Source organism: Peromyscus maniculatus, chromosome 5 (assembly GCF_049852395.1).
Source record: "Peromyscus maniculatus bairdii isolate BWxNUB_F1_BW_parent chromosome 5, HU_Pman_BW_mat_3.1, whole genome shotgun sequence".
Taxonomy (NCBI): Eukaryota; Metazoa; Chordata; class Mammalia; order Rodentia; family Cricetidae; genus Peromyscus; species Peromyscus maniculatus.
The window spans coordinates 73,593,373-73,617,368 of NC_134856.1; the positions used below are offsets into that span (position 1 = coordinate 73,593,373).

At 35.2% G+C, this 23,996-nt stretch overlaps 1 protein-coding gene across 4 annotated transcripts in view; it reads left to right on the top strand.

Moving 5' to 3' along the window:
- Positions 1-23,996, top strand: part of Dnajc1 (DnaJ heat shock protein family (Hsp40) member C1) — a 201,702-nt gene that overhangs the window by 75,384 nt on the left and 102,322 nt on the right. For all 4 annotated transcript variants that reach the window (XM_006978723.4, XM_076572676.1, XM_076572675.1 and 1 more), the window contains 4 exons: positions 5,853-6,018; positions 6,827-6,924; positions 7,940-8,033; positions 21,843-21,933. In XM_006978723.4, coding sequence (XP_006978785.2) covers positions 5,853-6,018; positions 6,827-6,924; positions 7,940-8,033; positions 21,843-21,933 — 449 coding nt within the window. The remainder of the gene's footprint in view (positions 1-5,852; positions 6,019-6,826; positions 6,925-7,939; positions 8,034-21,842; positions 21,934-23,996) is intronic.

Here is a 23,996-nt window from a genome sequence, read left to right on the forward strand (position 1 = left end):
TTTATAGTGCCAGTGACTCAGGAGATCACAGCCCTTTCCTCTGTTGTAGAATGTGTGGAATGTGGATCTGGTGTGAGGTCTTCAGAGATCTTAGAATCAGACCCACAGTAAGAAACACTTTAAATTACCCCTTTGGGTACATACAAACAAAGTTTCTCAAGAAAAATTATTGTAGGTGAAATAAACTGTTTTTTGTTTGTTTGTTTGTTTGTTTTTTAAAGACTAGTGAGCCCAGAATAAAACACAAAATGTTTGTTTCTTTTATTCTGGACTCGCTAGTCTTTAAAAAACAAACAATAATAGTGCTGGTTGGGGTCCAACAAGTTGATTTCATGAGACTGTAGTGAACAGCATTGGAAATTTGACAGTGTTATCTTAAAGAAAATACCCACATATTTGAGATTTAAGCTAAAGCAGGCATAAATACCTGATTTGTTTATGTGGCTAACGTCCTATACACAAACCCCAGAATTACATTATATGACATTCTAAACTTTTCTTCAAATATATGGTCTGGAATAATTCTACATCCTAAAATGTTAGCTGCCCTTCCTGGTTTTTAACTGTTGATTTGAATACCACAGTTGGCCGGGTTGTAAAGTCCAAGAATAGAGGACAGTTCTTTGCTTTATAACAAGAGCTGGCTGGCCTTGGTCCAGGTCTTCCTCTAGCTATCTGGCTGAGGAAGCTTCGGACACTCTCTCCACTATTCTCTTTAGTGAACCATTAGTTTTGATTCACACATCAAGAATGTGTTATAAAGCCAGCTTGCTTTATTCTTCCAATATCTTTGCCATTAAATTTTGTCTTTTTGCTGGTTGTTCTCTCCAAAGTCAGTAAACTTTGTAATAACTTCTTTTAATTACTAAAACCATTTTTATCTTCTCACAGCAAATCACTTCTTACCTATTCATTGTTTCTGTGTTAACATAGACTCATCTAACATAATCTTTTTAGGAATAGTTTCCTCTGCATTGACCTTACTGTTAGTAGAAAAAAAAAATGGACCTGACAGTTACACAAATATCTGTAATATTTCCCCTTGAGGCACAAGTAACTCTTTGGTAACTGGTTTTCCTTGAGGCAAAAGTCTTAACTAATCAAGCTGAGAATCACTCCTCTAAAGCTTGTGCCTGAGGCCAGGCGACCTGTGAGTATTTAAACATACAGGAAAAAGAAGAGTCGCAGATCTTTTCAGTAAGACTCCTAATTCCTTCAAAAGGAAAGAATAGTCAGCTGCATTTCCTAAAAAGGCCATCTCATATAGCTCTCACAAAATAAACTTGACCAACACAATTGTTTATCATAAACAGTGAGCAAGTGTTTTAAGATTATAACCTAGGCATGAACAGTTTGGAAAGTTATCATAGAAGTGTTTGCTGTTTATTCTTCAGACATGTAATTATGTTTTCATTGAAATTAGATACATTGTTTGAATTTGGTAGGAAAGGGAATAGAAATGCAACAAATACATTAACAAATGAAATAGCTAGTTCTTCAGAAAAAGAGAATTTATTTTCTTTGTAATGGCCTCATTTAGGTATAAATTGCATATCATGAAAATCACCTGCTATAGGTATACAATCCAATGATGTATAATAACTGTACAGAGTTAGACATACTCTCCACAACCCAGTCTTTAAACATTTTCGACCTCAAAAAAATGTATCCCAAGCCCATCTTGGCAATTCCTGCTCTGAAGTCCAGCCCTAGGCAGTCACAGATCTGTTTAGTGTGTTTATCAATTTGTATTTTCTGTTCATTTCATAGTAACAGAAATATGCAAAGTATAGTCCTTAGCATAATGTTTTTGAATTTTATTCATACTCTACTACATTCTACTGCTTTATTCTTATTACTGAATACTATTCTATTGTGTCAATAATTTTGTTTATCCACTCACCATTTGATGGACCTATGACTTTTAACACTTTGTGTTGAAGATGCTATGTACATTGTTGTGAAAGTCCTTGTACTAACATAAGTTTCATTTCTTAGGTAGGTTCCTAGAAGAACATTTGAAAACTTGAAACTTCCCCGTTCCTCAAATGCATAGATTATAGCTTGAAATTAATAGATTTTCCTGGTGAGTTTAAGGAATCCTAGCACAGAATTCTTCCCTGAACTCCATAGCAAATTTGCTCATTTGAAGAACAAGCATCCTATGATCTAATACAAATTCCTACACAAGTTCCCCAAGTTTTTATCTAAATTTCTGAAGACTACTTACTGCCTGTACACTAGATTATACTTAACATAATATTAACGTGCATGCTTTTGTTTTAAAATATATTATAAATTTAACTAGTATTTTTTGTTTGTTTGTTTGTGTTTGTTTTTGAGACAGGGTCTCTTTGTATAGCTTTGGCTGTATTGGAGATTGCTATGTAGACCAGGCAGTCCTTGAATTCACAGAGATCTGCCTGCCTCTGATGTGCTGGGATTAAAGATGTGTGCCTCCATACCCAGCAAACCAGTATTTCTGTTAATCCAATTATACAACTTAAATTTTTCTTTATCAGTTATATTACAATGTTAGTAAAATTTAAACATTTTTTAATGCACCAAAGAAAATCGTGCCTCGTACAAATGCAGTTTAAAATGTGTCATTAACTTTAAATCTACTAATGTGTTTATAAATACATTATAGAATTACTGTAAATTTCATTACAGATCTGTTCAAAATCTGAGAATATGACATCTAATTTGACTTTCCTTAAATTGAAGCTCTAAGACAAGTAAGCATTATGTAAAAAGCTATATGCCACAATAGATTCACCACACACACACACACACACACACACACACACACACACACACACGTGGGGGGGGAGGAAATTAGCTAAGATCACTTAATTTACTGTTATTTCTTGTTTATATAATCTCTATGCAACTGAATTTTGCTGGAAGGTTTAAAATCTGACCTAAAATGGAAATTGATATTTTTTAAGCTAAAAAAAATCATATTCTCTGTAATAGGAAATTCAATTTTATATTTTTTGACAAATGCTAGAATTATTTATTCATGTTTTACTATTCAGATTTTCATTTTGATTTTGTTTCTATTTTATGATTCTGTTTCTATTTTAAAATAATGTAAATATTTTCTGCTGGTAGTTTAAGATTATTTTAATTTTGTTCCTCAATATTTCTAGCAGGCAGGTGTGATGAATTGCCATTCTAGAGTGGAACTACTAATGATTTTGCAACTGTTATTTCATGTTTATCGTGTGTATTTAAGAAAATCAAATGAAGCAATGTGCATTAAGCCATGTGTTGGATATGTGGAACTGATCAATTAGTGCTTTAAACTTTAAGAAGCTCCATGTCAGCTTTTATTTGTGTATGTTAGTGATTTTTTTTATGATAGAGATTTGCTTCTGTCTAACTGGTAACGCATTTATGCATTTGTACATTCTTAATCTGGTTTAAATGCAAATTTAAGAATAGTTTGTATCCATTTCAGTTACAGAGCATTTGAGCATTATGTGTTTAAATATAGAAACACATGATAAAGTGTTATAAATTTTGTATTGTCAACACATTTTTTCCTTAAATAACTTATGAGTGTCTGTGTATATTTTAAGAAGTATATTTGTCTTTTCAATGTCCCATCAGGAAGGTAGTAATTTATCTTTTAACAATATACAGTCTAAAAAGTGAACTATAATAGAAGCTATTCTCCTTTCAAATGGCCAGTTATGTGAGCCGTAATGTTCATTGGAATAAAATCAATAGAGCATTGACTATACGCTTAATCCCTGGACACTGTGTTTCAGAGTGGCAGGCATAGCCAAGTAAATATCTGCTGCTTCATGTTTTCTTTCATTTGGATTTGGTTGTGCACTAAATACAATTTATACGTGTGGTAGAAAAATAGTGGCTTTTCCTAGTGATGGTGATGAAATACTTGATAGACGAGTCTTAGTTATGAGTGCAGCTATATTTTCTTCCAATACAATTTAGGTACAAAGCAAATTTATTATTTGTATTAATGCTAATAAGGAATCAACTCCACATTCTCAAATACTTTTTTATTAACCATACCTTTTAGAATTTACTTCAGTGGAGATATTTCTGAAAATAATGATTTTTTTTTTCATTCACCTTTTTTCATCCTCAAGAAATCTGATGTAGAAGAGAATTCAGCATAAATGTGGGACCTAACGATCACTGGACCTCATTTGAGTATCGTGGTCTTATGGCATACTAACATAACCTTTTTACCTGGGTCTAAATTAGCCAGTTTGTAAAAGATAGATTTAAACATAAAATTCTGAAGATAGAATAAATTTTCTAGGGCTCCATAATGTTATAGCATGAAGTTAATTTTTAAGGAACAGTACAAGTGCTGGAAAAGGAGATCAGATCTTTCACATCCGATTTTGCCTAACCCTGCCACCACAAAGCCATATTGTAATTGACTTCTGTAAATATCCTTTTCTTTTACTACTCAGATACTCTGATCTAATAGTATTAATAATTAAAGGTGATTAAAAGTCAGGTTTTTAAAGATTGACAAATAATATTTTACATTAATAACCAATGTTTTTCTACTGAAAAAAAGTTTTCTATAATAACCTCTCCACTTTATATTTTTAACATATCTCCAAGGTATCAATTTAATAACTATCAAAGTAGATACTGCAGTTGTTGCATTTAAATTGATTTACATGTCAAGACTGGCAGTTTAGCAGCTGTGCTATTATTCCTAGATCGGTCAATTTACTTGAGAAAAACCTACTACTGAGCTCTACTGACCTGCCTGACAATATAGGTCCTATTTCTATTCCTGTAATTAGGCCTGCCACTAACTCAGAATATTTTTAATTAAAATATTTTGGTCAATGTGTTGCACCAAATTAGGCCTTTCAGTGGAGGTTTAATTCTAGAAATAGTGTGATTAGAATATTTAATGAGTTGTGTTCAATTAAGATTAACAGGTTGTGTGTATTAAGCATACAGTGTGTGTGATCATTTTGAGTTTCACAGTCATAAATGTTAGTCCTTATTTTTTAACCTTAAAAATATTTGTTCAGTAAATGACAAATAAATTTAAATTCAGTTGAATTTTTATTTCTCCATTAGCCTGATAGTACCAAGAATGATTGTTTAAATCTATAAGGAAGGCTGTTGTGTATTAATGTTCTTCCCTTACAGCAAAAGCCACAAATGAGGAAATTGCTACTTAAGGGTTTACAAATAAGCAGTTTTATTGTGAACTCTGACATACATTTGTTATTTTCACGTCCTTCTCTAATTTGAGATCTTTTTGTTCTTAAAGGAACATGAGCTTTGCAAAATCATAGGCATTTTATTTATGTCATTAAGGGCTTTAATAAAATAATGTGTATAGATATTCAACATTCAACTACTATTATCACGAGGCTAGACATAAAAGTATTGAGCAAAAAAATGTACACTGAGCTTGATTCAATTAATGTGTAATTCATTCAAATAATATATAATTCAAATAGCTCATTTTATTTTATTTTATTTCCTCTGTGAGAGCCTAACTTTTGTTACTGATTGTGTGGTAAAGAATTTTCTACAGTGTAGACAGGTATGCATGTCACGCCAGTAGTCATATAACTGGGTGCTGTAAATCCTGAGATCTGGTGTCCAGGGTCTTAATACTGTGGGCCTTCCTGAAGATTGTTACTGAAGCCATTTAACCATGCTTTGAATTTACTAGGCACTGCGATGCTGGTAAACTCTAGTTGTTACCTCTGAGAGAAATTTTTTTCTGTTTTGTTTTAAATGTAGGTGCAAATGAAGTTTTTCTTTAGCTTTGCTTTGGTTTTGCTTTATCTTAAACTCTCCATAAAAAATTGTTATATTTGCTACTGCAGGTATGATGATATTCTGATCAATGGACTTCCAGATTGGCGACAGCCAGTATTCTACTACAGGCGAGTGAGAAAAATGAGCAATGCTGAGCTGGCATTACTCTTGTTCATTATTCTCACAGTGGGTCATTATGCTGTGGTTTGGTCCATCTACCTGGAAAAACAACTGGTAAGTATTGGAGATAAATCAAATGGCCTAGCCTCCTTTATTTTACATAGAATTCTAGACACTTATTTCTCAAGTGAGAGAAATTTCTATTTTCATATATGTTCTTTGTATTATAGTTGTACTGTCACTAGTTACTGCTTGATTTATTTTTATGCCAAGAAAAACACATGAATATTTTTAAACCTTTCTTTTAAAAAGATACAGCATTTGAGTTTATAATAAAACTTTGTAAAGTAGAGCCATATTCTTCCAATTATTACCATCTAAGTAGAATTTTTTAAAGTAATTGATGGGAAAGTTTTGTCACAGGCTTCTTGTATAATGTGTTTACTTTAAAAACATAAAATAAGATTTAAAGTGGATATCTATTATAACGTCAGGGATCAGTTTGTTAAAGGATTTATTAAACTTGCTCAGTCTAATATGCAATATAGTTTATTCTGCTATGGATTTTTATTTATATGCTATAAATAAACATTCATGAATTATCATTTATTTACTCACTCTTTAAAGTAGCACTATTAAAGGTGCATGAATAATAAAAAGTAAGTTGAATACTTTCTCTTCCTAGAAAACTTTGATTGCCATGGGGATGCACATGCCTGACAGTGCTGAATTTCATGTGTCTGTAAGGCTGGATGCCATGGCAACAGTTATTGTGAAAGACTGATGAGTTTACTTGATCATGTTCGACTCCACATACATTTGCATAAGTGCTCTAGTGTTTTCTCTTTACGAAAGAATCTTTATAGCATCTGAAGTATACATGTTAAAATCACTCAGTTATTGTCATTCTTTTCATGGTAAGGATGAGCTGCTTGGTAGAAAAAAGAGAGAAAAGAAGAAGAAGACAGGAAGCAAAAGTACAGATGCAGTAAAACTCAGTGCTTCTGAGAAAAATGAAAGGTAGGCATGCACAAAATAGTATGTAATGTAAGATGATTCTACTTCATGTGTGTATCCTCGTCAGATATGCTGCCACACCTGCTGTAGGTATAGACATGAATGTGTCATAATTACAAGACAAATTCTAAGCAAAATTCTTAAAAATTTTCTTTTCTTATAAAGGGTTCACATATATCTAAATAGTATTAACCTCTCAAAGTCTTTTACTTCAATTTTTTTCTACTGAACTTTAGAAATAGAATGCTACTAGAATAATCTGTCTCTGTTCAGAATTGACGATAAATAGAGAGGAAGTGAGCGATATGCAGAACACTCAAAAAGATATGACATTTCTTTCATTGGTTCATAACAGAAATAAAGGGTTTAAATTGTTCACACAGCAGGGCAGGAACTGGATCAATGTGGGATGGAGATCAAGACCATTCTGTTTGTCTTCTATCTTATGACATCAGCGAGTAATGCTTAGGCAAACTGAAAATGTCATTAATTTTTATGCCTTGGTGTGTTTATGCTGCCGTATTGGTAACTACTTGTCAGCACTTTGGAGCACTTTGACAATGACTAGTCTTTTATAGCTGGAGTAATCATAAGGTCTGAGAATTCATTTTGTAGAGGTGATGAAAGCCCAGTCTAAATGGGGGGGAGTTTAGGGTTTTTGTGTTTTTTAATTGAGAATTCCACACATTCATATAATGTATTTTAAGCATATTTCTCCCCAGCCCCTCCCCTCCAATTAGTTTTTTTTTTAATTTTTAAAACTTGATTAAAAACCTCTTCCCACAAAATTTTATAGGTTGGATTCTTGTACTTTTTACATATATATGATGTTTGTAACTACTGCGTTTCATAGAAGACTAAGTCAGATTAAGTGATGACTGTCATAAATATGTTATTGAAAACTTTATTTTTAATTTAAATTGACATTCATAAAATATTTCACAATTGCTTAAAATATTATGTTTCTCAATTTTGTCTGTTTTTCTGATTTGTTACTTGGGTTTCTCCTATCCTTTAGATTGCTAGTAAAACCACAATGGCATGATTTGCTTCCATGCAAACTGGGAATTTGGTTTTGCCTTACACTAAAAGCATTGCCTCATCTAATCCAGGTAAAAAGTACTTCTTTAATAGAATGTTAGATGCTTTCATTTTTAATTATTCATGAAACAGTTTATGACCATGTCTGATATGTAGTATATGCTTCATAATATTGATGGATAATATATGTTCATAAGTTAACCCTAACTTACAATTGTTCTAAGATTATTTAGGCACTATTCCTGTAATTATCTCTTATTTTTCATTTTGGAGTCCAAGACACTGGAAAAAGGAAAATGATAAACTATCTTTATGACAGACATAAGAGCAATAAGAGTTTAACCAGCTGTTATCCTTAAAGACATAACTAATAAAAAGGAACAAGATTTAATGAACTTTTTCATTATTTTAATAGCATCCCATACATTATAGAGAAAAACATTTACATGAATATTTGCACAAAAATATTTATTACTTCCCATTTTATTTGCAGCTTCAAGCAGATTGGGGGCATTTTGTTTTCTACCAGTAATCAGAATTTTTGTTTCGGGTTAGCCCTGATCAAACTAGGAGAATGTATGTGGATATTTCACTTTCTTCTTTGTATTTAGCATTCCAGTCATATTTTATGAAATTATTCCTTTGCTAAATTGAAAATTTCCAATAGGTAGCCATAATATTTAAAAGTAAAAGAATACTTTTTAGTATTAAATTTTGGAGTTTAGTAATAGAGTTTGGGTTAAGATTGTGACTTTGGAGGAGAAATGGAGAAATGTTTCTTTTCAAAAAGAAGTGTTTATAAGATAGAGCCAGGTCTGCCCACTGTACTACACATAGCAGAACTGGATTTTTAATCATTCATAGAAACTAGTTATGCTGTATTTATTTATTTATTTATCTATCTATTTTTGGATTTTTTCGAGACAGGGTTTCTCTGTGTAGCTTTGAGCCTTTCCTGGAACTCGCTTTGGAGACCAGGCTGGCCTCGAACTCACAGAGATCCACCTGCCTCTGCCTCCCGAGTGCTGGGATTAAAGGTGTGCGCCACCACCGCCCGGCTTCTTTTTTCTTCTTTTTGTGAGGTGGTGTTTTTTTTTTTTGTTTTTTTTTTTTTTTCCAAAAGGGAAAATAGAACAAAAATTCCTAGTCTGACTTTTCTATCATTTAAGAAATTGTTTAGTAGTTTTTCTATGAGCATAGTTCATGCTAATAGTCATTGATTATAGAATCTTAGGTTGTGTTTATACTCAATAAACACTTTTAGTTATTTAACATGTTATTTGGGAAAGTATGCAGATGGCAGATGTTTTTATACTATGTCAGTAACAGTTAATAAGAGAGAAGAAAACTATATTTACCAAACTATGTTTATGAGAACGTGTGACAGAAAATTGTCTTCAGGGCAAATTTTTGCCTTACAAAACCTTTAAAAAAAATTTAGAATCTTTGCAGAAGGCAATCTATAGTATTGATTTTTGGGAATTTCACATCATGCACTTCAATCCCATTCATTTCCCATTCCTTCCATGTCTGCCCTCAACCTTGTAGACTCCCCCCAAAAAGAAAAGAAAAACAAAAAAAACCAATTCACTGCTCTATCTTGCCTGCCTCTCCATCACGTGTTCATTTATCTTAGTGGCCTTGGGAGTTGCAGTGTATCACAGAGTGTTGTCTAAAAGCTTTAATTGCAGATACTGATTGCAATGGGTTATTGGTCTGGTTCAAGGCCTCTGGTTTTTGCTACACTGTCAATACTGGAACCTCACCGAAACTTCTTTCGGATATCCTGCTGTTGCTCCAAGTCATGGAGATCCTGGGGCTATGGTTCCATAGGACCAGTCCCTACACACATTCCAGCAGGTCACAGATGGGGTAGATGTTAGGGAATGTCAACTCAAAGCCCTGGATGTGGACTTGAGTGGTAGCTGAATTGGTCAGTCTGGGCTTCTACTGGAACCACTTTCCTCAGGCAAGGGTTGAGGACCAGCTCTCCTGCATGATGGTGAGGGATGGGGCCAGCTCTCCCACATGCAGGGCCAACCCTCCCATTGTGGCAACCAGTGAGGGGGTAGGCAGTTTTCCCAGGGCTGTAAAGGATCCCAGAGCCATCTCTCCTGCACCCATGACACTTGGGACTGCTCTCCCACTGAGGGCGGCTGGCAAGGGGTGCAACCAGTTCTCCCATCCCATCCTCCACGACCCCCACAGTGGTAACAAGGACTACCGACATCTACACAGACCATGGCTGCAGTAGGGCCATGGACCTAGACATGGCTTTCAGCTGCAGCTCACACCTAGACATCACTATGGCCTTAGGTAACAGTGTAGGCCATCCACATAAGCCTGTTCCTCACCTCCATCAAGTCTTCAGTTCCGCTTGTCTCCACAGTGCGCAAACCACGCTGCCTCTCCTTCTCTCCCATTTCTCCACCACATACCTGGTCATCGTAGTGGTGCCTGCCAGCCTGGGCCACTTGGTGCCAGGCAGCCAGTCACTGTATTAAGTTTTACAAGCAAACAACCTATCTCCCTAGAACAGTGGTTCTCATGACCTTTTCACAGGAATCACATATCAGATATCCTGAATATCAGATATTTACATTGCAATGGATAACTAGCAAAATTATGGTTAGGAAGTAGCAACAAAAATAATTTTATAAAGTTGGAGTCACAACATGAGGGCTGCAGCATTAGAAACGTTTAGAAACTCTGCACTCCTTAACTCTTGATCAGTTTGAATTTTAAAGTTTTAGCTTTCAGTGTGATTGCATTTGCCTTTCTGCTTTCACTGAGGCATTAGCCTTCAGGCTGTAAAAGCCTAAGTTTTACGTTATGCTATAATCATTTCTTACTGATAAGCATTTTAAGAAAGAAAATGAGGTGATTCCCTCCGCCCCCCCCCCCCTTTTTAAGCTTCTGCTTGATATTTGAATTCTTCTTTAGGAACTTACAGTTAGTTTTTCTGGCTCTCACTAACAATATAATTATTGTAATAGTGAAATACTTTATAGTATTTATAGTATATAGTATAGAAATAGTACTTTATACTAAAGAACATTAGGGTCTCAGAGAAGTTCATCTGGTAAAAGTTGAGTAAGCCTGTTCCATTCCAGGATTCAGGTACAGGTGAAGGGAGAGAACCAACTCTACGTAGTTGTCAAAGATCAAAGGACCACACATGTGCTATGACCCAAGTATGTGTATGTGTACACACCATGCGCGCGCGCACACACACACACACACACACACACACACACACACGTGCACACATGAAAACATTAACATATGAAAGACATCAGTAAAGCAGTGTAGAATAGTTGCTTTTAGAATTAGGTTATGGTCTGAATTCTTCTTTTCCATCTGTTGTGACCTTTGTATTAATTCATCCTCCATAAAATTGAATAATGTTGAATACACGTGCCATTGATGACACTGGGACACCTCCATGAGATGTTCTTAAATAACGTACTTGTGAAATTCAGAAGTAACCACTTTAACTTGAAGAAGACTAGTCAATTGGCACAGTAGTCAGAAAAAATGCCACTAACAATTTACATATAAAAGTTATATATCACATATATCTCAGTTTTTTAGGCATCTGCTTTATGCTTGTTCACTACTCAGTAATATAGAATCATTATTTAACATTTGCATAGGAACTGGCTCAACAGTGCTTGTTGCCCTCTTCCTTGTGTAAACCAAACCTATGACTGTGTGTTCTTCGATGGTGGATTTTCATCTTGATTTCTTTAAAAGCTAGATCCTTGTGAAGGAATATAAGTTTATAGTTATAGATTTTTACGATTTCCCTCTAGACTTTTAAATCTAGATGCAGCCTCTCTCATAATGAATTTTACAAAATATTACACTTGTTTTTATAGAAGCTATGCTAGTAGCCTACTCATATTTTATCTTTCTTACACAATATTTTTGAATCATGTACTGTAATACCAAAGTTGACTGACACAAATCTAAGAGCTTACAAAGTCCCTTGTGAGTACATAGTAAGCTAGTTAAGTAGTTGTCAGTTGAGAGAACTCGTGTAAAACTCTTGGATTTCCTGAAAAGTTAATTAAAACTGAGCTGCAAAGTATATGGAAGTGGAAGATTTAGAGGCTTCTAGCAAGTGAACTTTACACAGGCAGAACCTGAACCCACATGTTGTCATAGCAACTCTTCTCCCAACTTCCTTCCCATTCATCTTCTACATACTAATTCCTTTACTACAGTTCATATGTATCTAAAATTTTCCAGCAGAATTGAGAACAGTGGCATTTTGCTCACTTTTTACTCTTAAGTTCTCTTGTATTGTTTAGCATGGGAGATCCCTAAGGAGACTTCTTATTGCCTATTTGTCTAAATTCTTTTCTGTCTCTCACCACAAAAAATCCAAATGAGAATAGTTAAATAAAAATTTGATATGTAAATCTCCTTTTGGTCATTTGTTGAAGAATAAATCAGCCAGTCAAACAAAAATATGGTAAGGACATGTAAAAACAAGGCATGACAGGGGGCACTGGAAATGAATATGCTTTCTAGGACTTACCAGCCAGTTATAGCACATGAATACAGATTAGTAGGTCATTAAGCTTCAAATATGTAGTATCCAGTGACACCTGCAGTTGTTCAAAGGTGTAAGTTGTATGTATTTAGTATGACAAGGAAAACTCAAGAGGGACCACTTGAACTGAGTTGTGGAAGATGAAACGGACCCTTAACATATAAGTGGCCACTTTGTACTAGGTGGTATCTTAGTGGTTTCTGTTGCTGTGAAGAGACACCATGATCACGGCAACTCGTATAAAGGAAAAACATTTAATCGGGATGGCTTACATTTTCAGAGGTTTAGTCCATTATCATCATGGTGTGACATGGTGGCATGTAGGCAGACATGGTCCTGGAGAAGAAGCTGAGAGTCCTACATCTTGATCTGCAGGCAACAGGAAGTGAGACAGTGGGCGTGACTTGAGCTTGTATGAGATCTCAAAGCCCACCCTCACAGTGACTGACACACTTACTCCAAGGCCATACCTATTCCAAAAAAGCCATACCCCCTAGTAGTGCCACTTCCCATGAGCTTATGGGGGCCAATTAAATTAAAACTACCACAGGTGGTATTATACACAGACAATTTCATAGATAAAGCACTTCCCACAAAACCATATTGTGTTAAAGTTGAGGAAAAGTTTCAACCACTTTTTAAAACGGAAGATATCATATTACCATCAAAGACTGTATTCCAAATCTCTAGATTTAGGCATATTTATTTAGCAAGTTAATTTTTAACAGGCAAATCTTCTATGTGAAATCTGAAAAGAATGTTTAAAAAGGATAAAGTTAGTGGACAAGAAAGAACTGTAATGCGTGACTCTATGAGCAAAGCTGGAGAGCTTGACAAAGTATTTAGATAAGTGAACATCTCAGTAAAACGATCAGCAGAGGACATGGAGTATGAATTAGAAGGAACTTAAACTATATCAAAAGGCTTTTATGCTCTGATGCTGTAATTTAATTGTAACATTCACAAGTATATAGCCCCAGTCAACTTCCACATCTTTCTAGTCTGCTTATTGTTCTCATAATAGTTTTGAACAGAGTGCATGTTCTTTAATAGTCTGACTAAGCTGGGCTTTTATGTTCATTGTCAACATATATCATCTACAAAAATATTTTAAGGTTCATAATACCTTTCTGGAGATTACACACACACACACACACGCACGCACGCACGCACGCACATGCTCATGTGCATGTATGGTTCTGTGGCTTGAAACCATGGCCTAATTAAGGCATGCTAACTATGCACACATTTTACTGCTGAGCTATACCTCTGGCCATGGGATGTTTTTTAATTGATATGTTCTGTATTTAAGAAAGTAGCAGAAGTTGATAATATATAATCAGTGTTGTCTATTTTCAGATTTAATTTTATAACCTAGTTTATTTTAATCACCATGTGTGTTGGAGTTGGATATATTTGAGTCCATAATAATATAATTGTTAGGACCCTCTATTCCAGGAGGTGCCACTTATCTACAGTTGGTTATTAATTACATCTTATAGCCTGAAGTAAGACACATTGTTGCACGAATCCTAAATGATCTTATAATAAAAACCCAGAGTCAGATATTGGGGCAAATGCTGAAAGATCAGAGAGACAAAGGAATAAGCACAGCCACTTCTCACCTCACCAACTCCACAAATACTCTGACTGCATGCTGCTGAGTCCTCAGCCAAAAGTTCCTATCTCCTCACGCCTTAAACAACTTTCTCCACCCAACCATATCACTTTCTGTCTCAGCCTTCCTAATGCTGGGATTAATGGTGTGTGTGCTTCCCAAATACTGGTAGCAAAGGCATGAGATCTCAAGTGCTGGGATTAAAGGTGTGTGCCACCACTGCCTGGCTCTTTTAGACTGGATCAGTCTCATGTAGCCCAGTGTGGCCTTAAACTCACAGAGATCCAGATCTCTGCCTCTGCCTCCTGAGTGCTAGTGCTAGGATTAAAGGTGTATGGCACTACTACCTGACCTCTAGGTTTAACTCTATGGCTGGCTCTGTCCTCTGATCTTCAGGCAAGCTTTATTTTTTTAGATTACAAATACCACCACGTTTCCCCCTTTTTGTCTAAAATAATAAAAATATTATAACTAATATAAGAAAAACTAGATACAATAAGTACAATAACTATATATACTGTCAAGAATTACATTACCAATGTCCAGTCCATTATCATTTGACAATTTCAGAAAAAATACTCTATTATTTATCCTATTTTGGTGAATCCAAAATGTACCTAATTCGCTTTCTATCCTAACTTGTTTTACCAACCCAAAACTATCTTTTAATTTCTCTCAAACTTATACACTCTACACCTCTCTAGTGAGTTTCTTTTCTGAATTTGTTATCAAGGAAAACTATAACTAATCTTCAACTCCCTCAGAGACCCAAGAAGGAAATATTACCTAAGTAAGCAGGAAGTGTAGATAAGCAACTTCCCAAAAAAAAAAAAAAAAAAAAAAAAAAGTGAGAAATGACAGAAACAGCTGGCTGCCTGGACAGTTACCCAAGGTTCCTCTGCAACGTTGGGGCATCCATCTTCGTCCCACAGGCCTAGCATATCTGACAGACTTTTCTGTGAAGCAGGATATTCTAAAGGGCCTTCCTACCTTGTCTTGGCAAGATCTTAAATGCCCACATTTTATTGATAGTTTGATTTTCTGTGAATTTATTGTTTTAGCAACTTACTACCTGATATGTAACATTTCTTAGTAATATATAAAATTTATTTAGATGAACATTTCCTAAAGTTACAAATTTTTCACATTAAGTTCTAGTCCCATCCAATGTAACCATGATTAAATGTTAGATTATCATAGGAAGGATCCAGTGTGCACATCCTTCACCTCCATCAGGATTCATGGGCTGCATAAAAGCAGTAGCTGAGAAGACATGGGAATTATCCCTGTATTACTCTACCGTCTTTTAAAATAGCCTAAAAGCACAAAATCCATTGGTACTTTACAAAATTCCTGTTTGTGGAAGCAACCATCCTTCTCAGAAGCTTTTTCCCTGGACCCATAACTGAAGGAAGCCTGGAGGCCACCCTTTTTTAACACCAGCCATTAATTTCTAGTCCGTTGCTTCTGCTTGCCAAGACTCGTGTCAGAATCCAAGCATAGGAAGCATTTACAGCCAATTGGAGCAGGGTGCATAGCCCCTTCAAGTTTGTTGGAAATTTAGTGGCCTGCCCTTCTACTCACAGTTAAAGATGGATTTTCCAAGGGATGTGGCCACTTATTTTATAAGTCTAAAATACATTTTAAAAATTGCAGGCAAGCCTTTTTGATATTGGGATTACATAAGCAAATAAAGTTTGAAGTTTCTAAGACTGAAGCTCCACTGCTAGATAAAGATGTAGGGAAACTGGAGATACCTCACAACGTAAGACACAATTCTGTATTTTTACCTTCTGTAAGTGTAGGAGGAGCACAATAAGGTACAGATTCTTGGAGATACAGACTACAACACAGAATTTTCTAGTTTTACTGCTAGATGTAGAAAACATAAATAGCCACAAAAATGTTAATTAGGGGAGAATGTTAAAGATACATAGTCTCACTGATGCCATATTTTAGAGTTGAAAAATACTCATGACTCAGATTGGTGAAATAAATTGTCCAAAGGCCACAACTAGTTCATATTATACATGAAAGTTGAAACAGGGTAAAAATGTATATTAGCATATAAGAAATAGAAAAGAGAAAATGCCAGCGTCTGCTCTGAATTTCTTTGAGTAGTTAGGCTGCTTTTCATTGTTCTAAAAGTGGAGGGTAGTACTTGTGCTGGGTTAGGTTAAGTAGATGGCTCCTATTTTGTCTCATCCCAAATGCAAAAGCAACTTTTAGGCTTTGCATCCCTATCAATAGGACTATCTCAGGCAGAGGAAACCATATTTTCTAGCTCTTTGCAGGAAATTCACCTCTTACCCAAAGTGTACAGTTGGTAAGTTTTTCTACTCTTTATTATAATCTTATTATACATTATATGTAAGTCTAAGAATGTATCATTAAGTGAATGGAACAACAAAATGTAATAGAACCTGTGACTTTGTAGACAGGTTTTCAGAAATGCACTTATGGTATTTTCCTATTGGAAGGTTATTTGTAAGCTGCAATCAAGAGATTGGTGCTGTCAAACAGTGAAATTACATGGGACATCCTTCGTCTTTTTTCTACCTACCTCTCTCCAGGACTCTTCCACATTCCTTATTCCCACATCTTCCTGCTCCTTCCACTCTAGAACAGTGCCCATCTTTTCTAAAATATCAGATTGCTTCTTATTTGAGTTATTTAGGGAGAAGTAAAAGTAAACTAAAACATAACTGAAAATACCAACTCAGAATTTTTTTTTTTTTTCATTTATTTTGGTTTTTTCGAGACAAGGTTTCTCTGTGTTATTTTGGTGCCTGTCCTGGATCTTGCTCTGTAGACCAGGCTGGCCTCGAACTCACAGAGATCCTCCTGGCTCTGCCTCCTGAGTGCTGGGATTAAAGGTGTGTGCCACCACCTCCCAGCCAGAATGTTATTTTAATATTACTATGTCAGTATGGGCTTTCTCCATGCTACAACCTACCTACCTCAGAAGTATTACATCTTACTAAATTTTTCTCTATAATAAAACCTCTGTCAGGCAAACTAAAAGTTCCCAATGAATGTTCTCTGTACAACTCACTAGCACCATTTGTATTGTACGTTTGAGCATCCGCATCCAAAAATCTGAAATCCAAAAATCTCAAACTTTTTGAGTGCTGACATGATGGCATGATTCAGATGATTCTGTGTCCACTGGCTTTGTTTCATGCAAAGTAGGAATAGTCTGTAAAATTACCTTCTGGTTATGTCTGTAAAGTATATGTGAGATATAAAAATTTTATGTTCAGATTTGGGTCCCATTATATATGTGCACATAGTCCAAAACTGGACAAAATATGTGAATATGCAATAGTCATTGGAAAAATAAGAACTCTGAAATGCTTCTGGTCTCAAACATTTTTATGTATGAGAGATACTCAACTTATTGTCACAATAATAGACTGATAGATTTTTGGTAAGGCACAGATCACCCTAAAATTCCAATAGATTGCAATTATTTTGCAGGTTAGATGCTTGTCTATTGGCTATTAGGAAATGGGGCATTATTCAGGTCTCATGACACTCAGATCAGAACAATGATGCCTTCAGTAGCATCTAGCTGTTACCTCAAACCTTCTGAGTCTGGCTTGTGCATCTGTGTTCACCATGGCAAGTACAAAGAGCCAGAGATTTCCATGATCTTTTCTATTAGCTGATTTTAGAAAGATATACCTCCACCTTCAGCCCATCCAAGCAAAGAAAAGAAATACTCCTTTTTTTCATGAAACACGTATTCTGCAGTCTAAAATTTAATTTAATGTAGTTTTTTTTTACACATTCTTTAAGTGAAACTGTCATTTTATAATAAATGATCCTCACATATCTTTAAAAGCATAACACATATAGCAGTGGTTTATTAGGTAAATCTGAACACATAGCCCAATGGCTTCTTCACAAACCCATGTTTCATAATCATGTACAGATACTAATAATGTAAATCCTTTATATTTGCCACACTCTAAATGTAAAACCAAACCTTTGTTTGATGACTGTACAGTCAGATTTTGAACTCTTGAAGAACATTTAAATGTGAAGAACCTTGTTTCTAGAGGAAAAGCTTTTCTTGAAAGTTCTAGCCCTGAGAACTACAAGCTCCTTAAGAAGACAAACTCTGGAAAAATGTAAATGCCATAGTTTTGATACAGTACTAAAGAGTCCTAATTGGTCAGTTTGAGATAGTAAAGAATTGTTTGTTCTTTTATGAAACATTTATTAATCTATATTGTCATGGGCAGTTTACAAAGGGTAGGGGAATAGATATGGTGTTTATATCTACAGAAAATCTTTAACCTCCTGTGTTAATAAACTGGAGTTTATCTTAGACTCAACTTTTTTGTTTCTTCAATAAACAATTCTATTATCTTGAATTAGCAAAGAGGTTGGGGGGGGTGCTAAATACAATGTGTCTTTTCAAACCCTTTTGAATACTTGAATCTCTTTAGAATATATATTAAGGGCTGGACAGTGGTGGCACACGCCTTTAATCCCAGCACTTGAGAGGTAGAGGTAGGCGGATCTCTGTGAGTTCGAGGCCAGCCAGGTCTACAGATCAAGTTCCAGGACAGGCTCCAAAGCTACACAGAAAAACCAAAAAAAAAAAAAAAAAAAAAGAATATATATTAAGGAATACCACCCACTCTCTTCTTGAATACTACATACAGAGTCAGTTTATTTTCAGCTAATTTTTATTATTAGAAAATTATTTTTTTATATTTATTCAAAATTAAAATCTTCATTTCTGGAACTTTATACAATATTCATAGTGTTCTTTCTTTGATGAGCCTTAAAAATGCTTATGGTAGTTACCAGGTTATCTCTAATCTCATCTCTTGTCCTATATAAGACAGAATTTCAAGCTGCCGCACCATGTGATCATTCTCCTCTTAGAATCTTCCTGATTGTAGTGTACTTTTAAGCATGTTATACTGTAATATCCACAAGAATGGTTGAAACAGCAGAATTGTTTAGTTACAATGGTAAATTTGTTAGGGAAGTAATATTTCTTAGAAAAGGCAAATTATAATTGTAATTGGAAATACAAGTAAGCTAAGGACAAAACATCAGGAACATTTAAATCAATGCTTAAAGCTTGAGCAAATGGACAATGAGATTCTTTGCCTTGAACAAGCAGGTAATAAAACAGAATGCAGAACAACCTTGAGGTAGCTAGAGTAGCTTTAAGTGTTTGATACTTTACAATCCTAGGGATGGTTTAGGCTCCTATGACTACTTCAAAGCAGATTCTTGGCTGTGGCAGGAAGAGGAAACTTTAGTGGAGAAATGTTAAAGGTTGGCAGGACCTCTAAGAAGAGGCTGGTACTGCCCAGTAGTAACAGGTCTTTTCATTGAGTCAGGAGGGTGCCGACAAGGAGAAGTAAGAGAAGCAGAAGGTATAGGCTTTGACAGGAGGCATTTTGGTGAGGTATGAAACATAAAACTCAATCTTACTTTGTAGTAAAAAGTAAAATGATGCCAAATTATTAAGAAGCCATTTAAAAAAAAGCTAATATATGGAAGACCCCACTGTAAAGGTGGCTTCCTAAGTGTCTCCTAAATAGTAAAATGTTAAATCTTTATAACAGTCCTTTGAGTTAGACACAAATGAGTTATCCTCATTTGTGAATGAGAAAACTAACAATTTGCTAAATGTCTCCTAGCTGATAAAATAAAAGAGCTGACTTCTTCATAAAGATAGGCAGACTCCAAAATCTTCTCTCTTGTGTTGATTTATACCTGTAACCCAGCACTTGAGATGCTAAAGTAGGAGAATCATGAGTTCAAGGCCTACTGGGTTATCTAGTGAGATCTTGTCTCAAAAGTCAGTCTGTCCTTGTAAAAACTGTATCTCATTGTACTATCTACTATGATGATATATTTCAGTCTATACTCTTCTTACCTCATAAATAACTAATCTGTGCCCTTCTTTTTTTTGCATGGTGCCACATTTTCTACTCCCCTCAAGGAGCCAATGCCTTCCTGGCCTTTTCTTCTTCCCTACTATTAAAACCTACTCTGTGGAAAGAAGCTAATAAGCTCATTCATTCATTCACACCAAGGTATAAATGACTGATATGACTTGCTACAAAGTAATACTCCTTTAGAGTTAAGGTTTTTTAGGGGAGTGGGGTGGAAAATGTTAAGAGGCCATAAAACCTTAGCCCAGACCTTGAGGAAATGTAGGTATATTATACACACACACATGCACACGCACACGCACACGCACACGCACATATATACATATATCGTATATCAGTATGGGAGGATGAGTACTTGGGTGAATTACTATCTATGCTCTTTTGAGTACACATTTGTGTGGCTGACCCATGGTTTGTAGAATGCTTGTACTAGAAATTAGGAACACAAAAGTCTGACTGAAAGAATAAAAAGAAATATTTTCACAATGTATTCAAATGTTTTAGGAAGTCTCTATATAATTTCCCTAATGCATTATCTAGTCGGAGAGTTCTAGTATAATCTCAAGAAACAGACCCCATGAAATACCTTTGATTTGCTTACAATTATGAATGAAATAAGGTGGGATAATTTGTGTATCTGCATTTGATCTAGGTAGTAGTGTTCCTTTGTTTCCTATAGACATAATCACAGATAGATATGTGAATTATCTTCTCTAGGAACCTTACAATACAGTAATATCACCTTAAACTTACCCTTGATGCCTACTTCTTTCCTTACTCTTCATCAGTCAAATCGTGCATTTTCATTTCCTTCTTTATAAGATTTCATATGTATTCCAATTTGATTCAGTTCAGTAAACACAGAGTGCCAGATCTCAGTTGTCTTAAATGTCCCATCTTCTAGGTGATACTATGACATGATACAAGCATGTGAGTGTTTAAGTCAAGGGACTTGCTCTGCTGGAGGAGGTAAAGGCAATGCTGTTTGAACACAGTGTCCAAGTACGAAAAGGAGATTGTCAAAATAATGGCAGGGATCAAAATAGTCCAACCTGAGGCCAAACCAAATATAGAAGTATGGAAACACAATGTGGCCTGGTATTTCTGAAATGTATAAGACTTCATCAGAGTGTGGGAAGATCTGCTTTGCTGATTTTTGTCGTTAGGAGTGTCATATGCCTAGAGAATCAACCAGTTTCTGTCCATCTCTGTGATTATATGATACCTAGCCTTTTATCTTGGAACCTTGCTGAGCACTTGGCTGTGTGCCACTCATTGAAACTTTAGAGTATCTATGGAGTTTGTGTCTTCAGTTTCCTATGACAGCTGTTACAGTCTTCTCCGAGAGTGATAGGGAGGAAGAGTGACAGCTTTCAGTCAGAGATGAATTGCTCATCCTCAGTAGTGGTGAGGATCCGGAGCTAAGACAGTAACACAAAAATGGTACTAGTACCTCGTTGGTCCACAGCAGATAACTGGGTTCAGTCAGTAGGCTTTGCTGCTGCCGCCTGTACATTAGTATGGCATTGGGGAGACATCAATCAGTGGAAGACAATTGGAAGGGAAATCCTCCTTTTCATCTGTGAAAAGTTTGCTTGAAATTCTACCTTGCAAAAAACATTACAGAGAAGTGTTTGTTCCGTTTCTTCTGTTCATCATGTCATTGGAAAACTACGTGGAAAATGAGTGAATTGTTCTAAAAGGAAGTTACAGGGAGCATACTGTCAAAACAAAATTATTTTTATGTTAATTTACTTGTAACATCTTTTAGGATGCTGGGCAGTTTTATGCAAAATACAAGGAGACAAAATTGAAGGAAAAAGAAGACGCGCTGGCTAGAATTGAAATTGAAACACTTCAAAGTGAGTTTTAAATATTGTTTACTTTATTAATAATGTCATATAAAACTAATCTAAATTCAAATTTTCCTTTAAATTTAACACTAGTTGAATTTTCTGTATTTTCTTTACCATTTTCCAATGGAGTCACTTGTTTTTACTGTATTTATTACACATGGAAAATACTGCTGTTGAGCAATACAAAGTCCAGTATGAGGAGAGAAAAATCAACCTGGGGTCATACAACTCTTCAAGTTGGAATCATTCAAAAATCTGCAGAGACCAAATCTCTTTTGGTACTAAAATTATAATTAGTATTTAATATCATGAATAACCAACTACTATATGTTAACATAGTGCTATAGCTGTAGGTAAACCTGGAAAAAATTTGTTTTTGTTTTGAAAGCCTTTGCTTCTTTTGTAATACTGTTATGTAATACAAACAACCTTAAATAAGTTATCAGAATATTGAAAAGAAGTCAAGCATGGGGACTCCCACCTGTAACCCCAGCACCTGGAAAGTTGAGACAGAAGGCATACTCCTTGAAGGCCATGGACCACATGTTGAGTACCAGGCCAGTCAGAGCTTCACAGCAAGATCCTACCTCAAAGAAATAGAAACATCTGGAGATGGCTCAGGCTATGAGCACTGGCTGACCTGACAGAGGACCCAGGTTCTATTCCCAGTACCACATGGCAGCTCAGAGTCATCTGTAAGCTCCCTTCCAGGGAGTCTGAATCTGATGTCCTGTTCTGGCATTCGTGGGTACCATGCACACAAGTGATGCACAGCTGTACATGCAAGAAAAGGACCTATATGCATAAAATAAAAATAAACAATGTTTTAAAATTTTAAAATACAAGAAAGAAAATACAGGAACGTTCCATGGAACACAAAGACTTTTCTTGACTTTATGTCCATCTGTCCTACATGTACACTGTTTGCACATACTGGTTATTTTATTCACAGCAGTTACTACCACTCAGCAGAATGTATTGACTTAGTTTATATCTATTTTCTCCTAGTAGATATAAACTCTATGAAAGTTAGGACTTTATTTTGTTCACTGTTGTGTCTTCAAGACTGTTATTTTTAGAGGTAGTTTTTCTGTCACAATTGTTCTTGTGTTTGGGCAGCTTTAGAAGAGGAATTGTTTCTTTTTCACTTTGTGTCTGCAACAGTGAACAGTGTCCTGGCACATAGTAAGTGCTCAGTATGTAAATGGTGAGTGGATAAATAGATGAATGTATGTAATTCTATGACTAGTAGTGAATGCCAGCCGAGCTTCTCTCTGTACAGTACCCTGTCTCAAGGAGCATGTAATTCAATTAAAATACTCTAACAACTACAAAATGATACTTAAATCTGCACAATTACTTGAAGTAGATGCCTATAGGAAGAATTGAGATGATAGAAGATTGTGAAGGAACGTTGCTAACTGTGTTGGGCAGTAAAAGTAGGCAAATGAAACTCTAAATTAATTTTCATACAATTGTTACTTTTAAAGTTACTATTTTTAAGCCTTTTAAGTACGTCAGGAGGAAAATGAACCTATAGGAAAATCTTAAAAGTAACCCCAAGTTTACCTATTAAAAGAATAGGAATTCACTACATTTCACTGCTTTCTCCTTAGTTTATCATTTTTATCTAATTTTTATAACAAATCAACTTACTGGTAAAATTTTAGAGTATATATTAGAATTGTCTAATAATAGCAGATTAAGAATGTATACATCCCTTATGAAAATTGGAGTTAAACATGAAATGTTTATCACCATGTGAAATCTGCATTGGAGGTTTGTAGCCATTTTTCAAAATTTGTTTAAAGATTTTTTTTTAAATTCTGTTCCGTTAAAATTTTCAGGTTTAAAAATCCTTTTTTCTTATTTTGTTACTTAATAAAAAATCTAAAATAAATACAAAATTTTAAATAGACAAGCATCTGGAATGTCTGTCTTTTTTAGTAAAGATATGTAATAAACAGCCTTGTAAAACTCATAGCAATCTATCACTAGCCCATTGCTCATATGAGGCTTGTGTTATATAACCACCTTGTGTTTTCAAATCAGTGGTATATTGGAAAAGG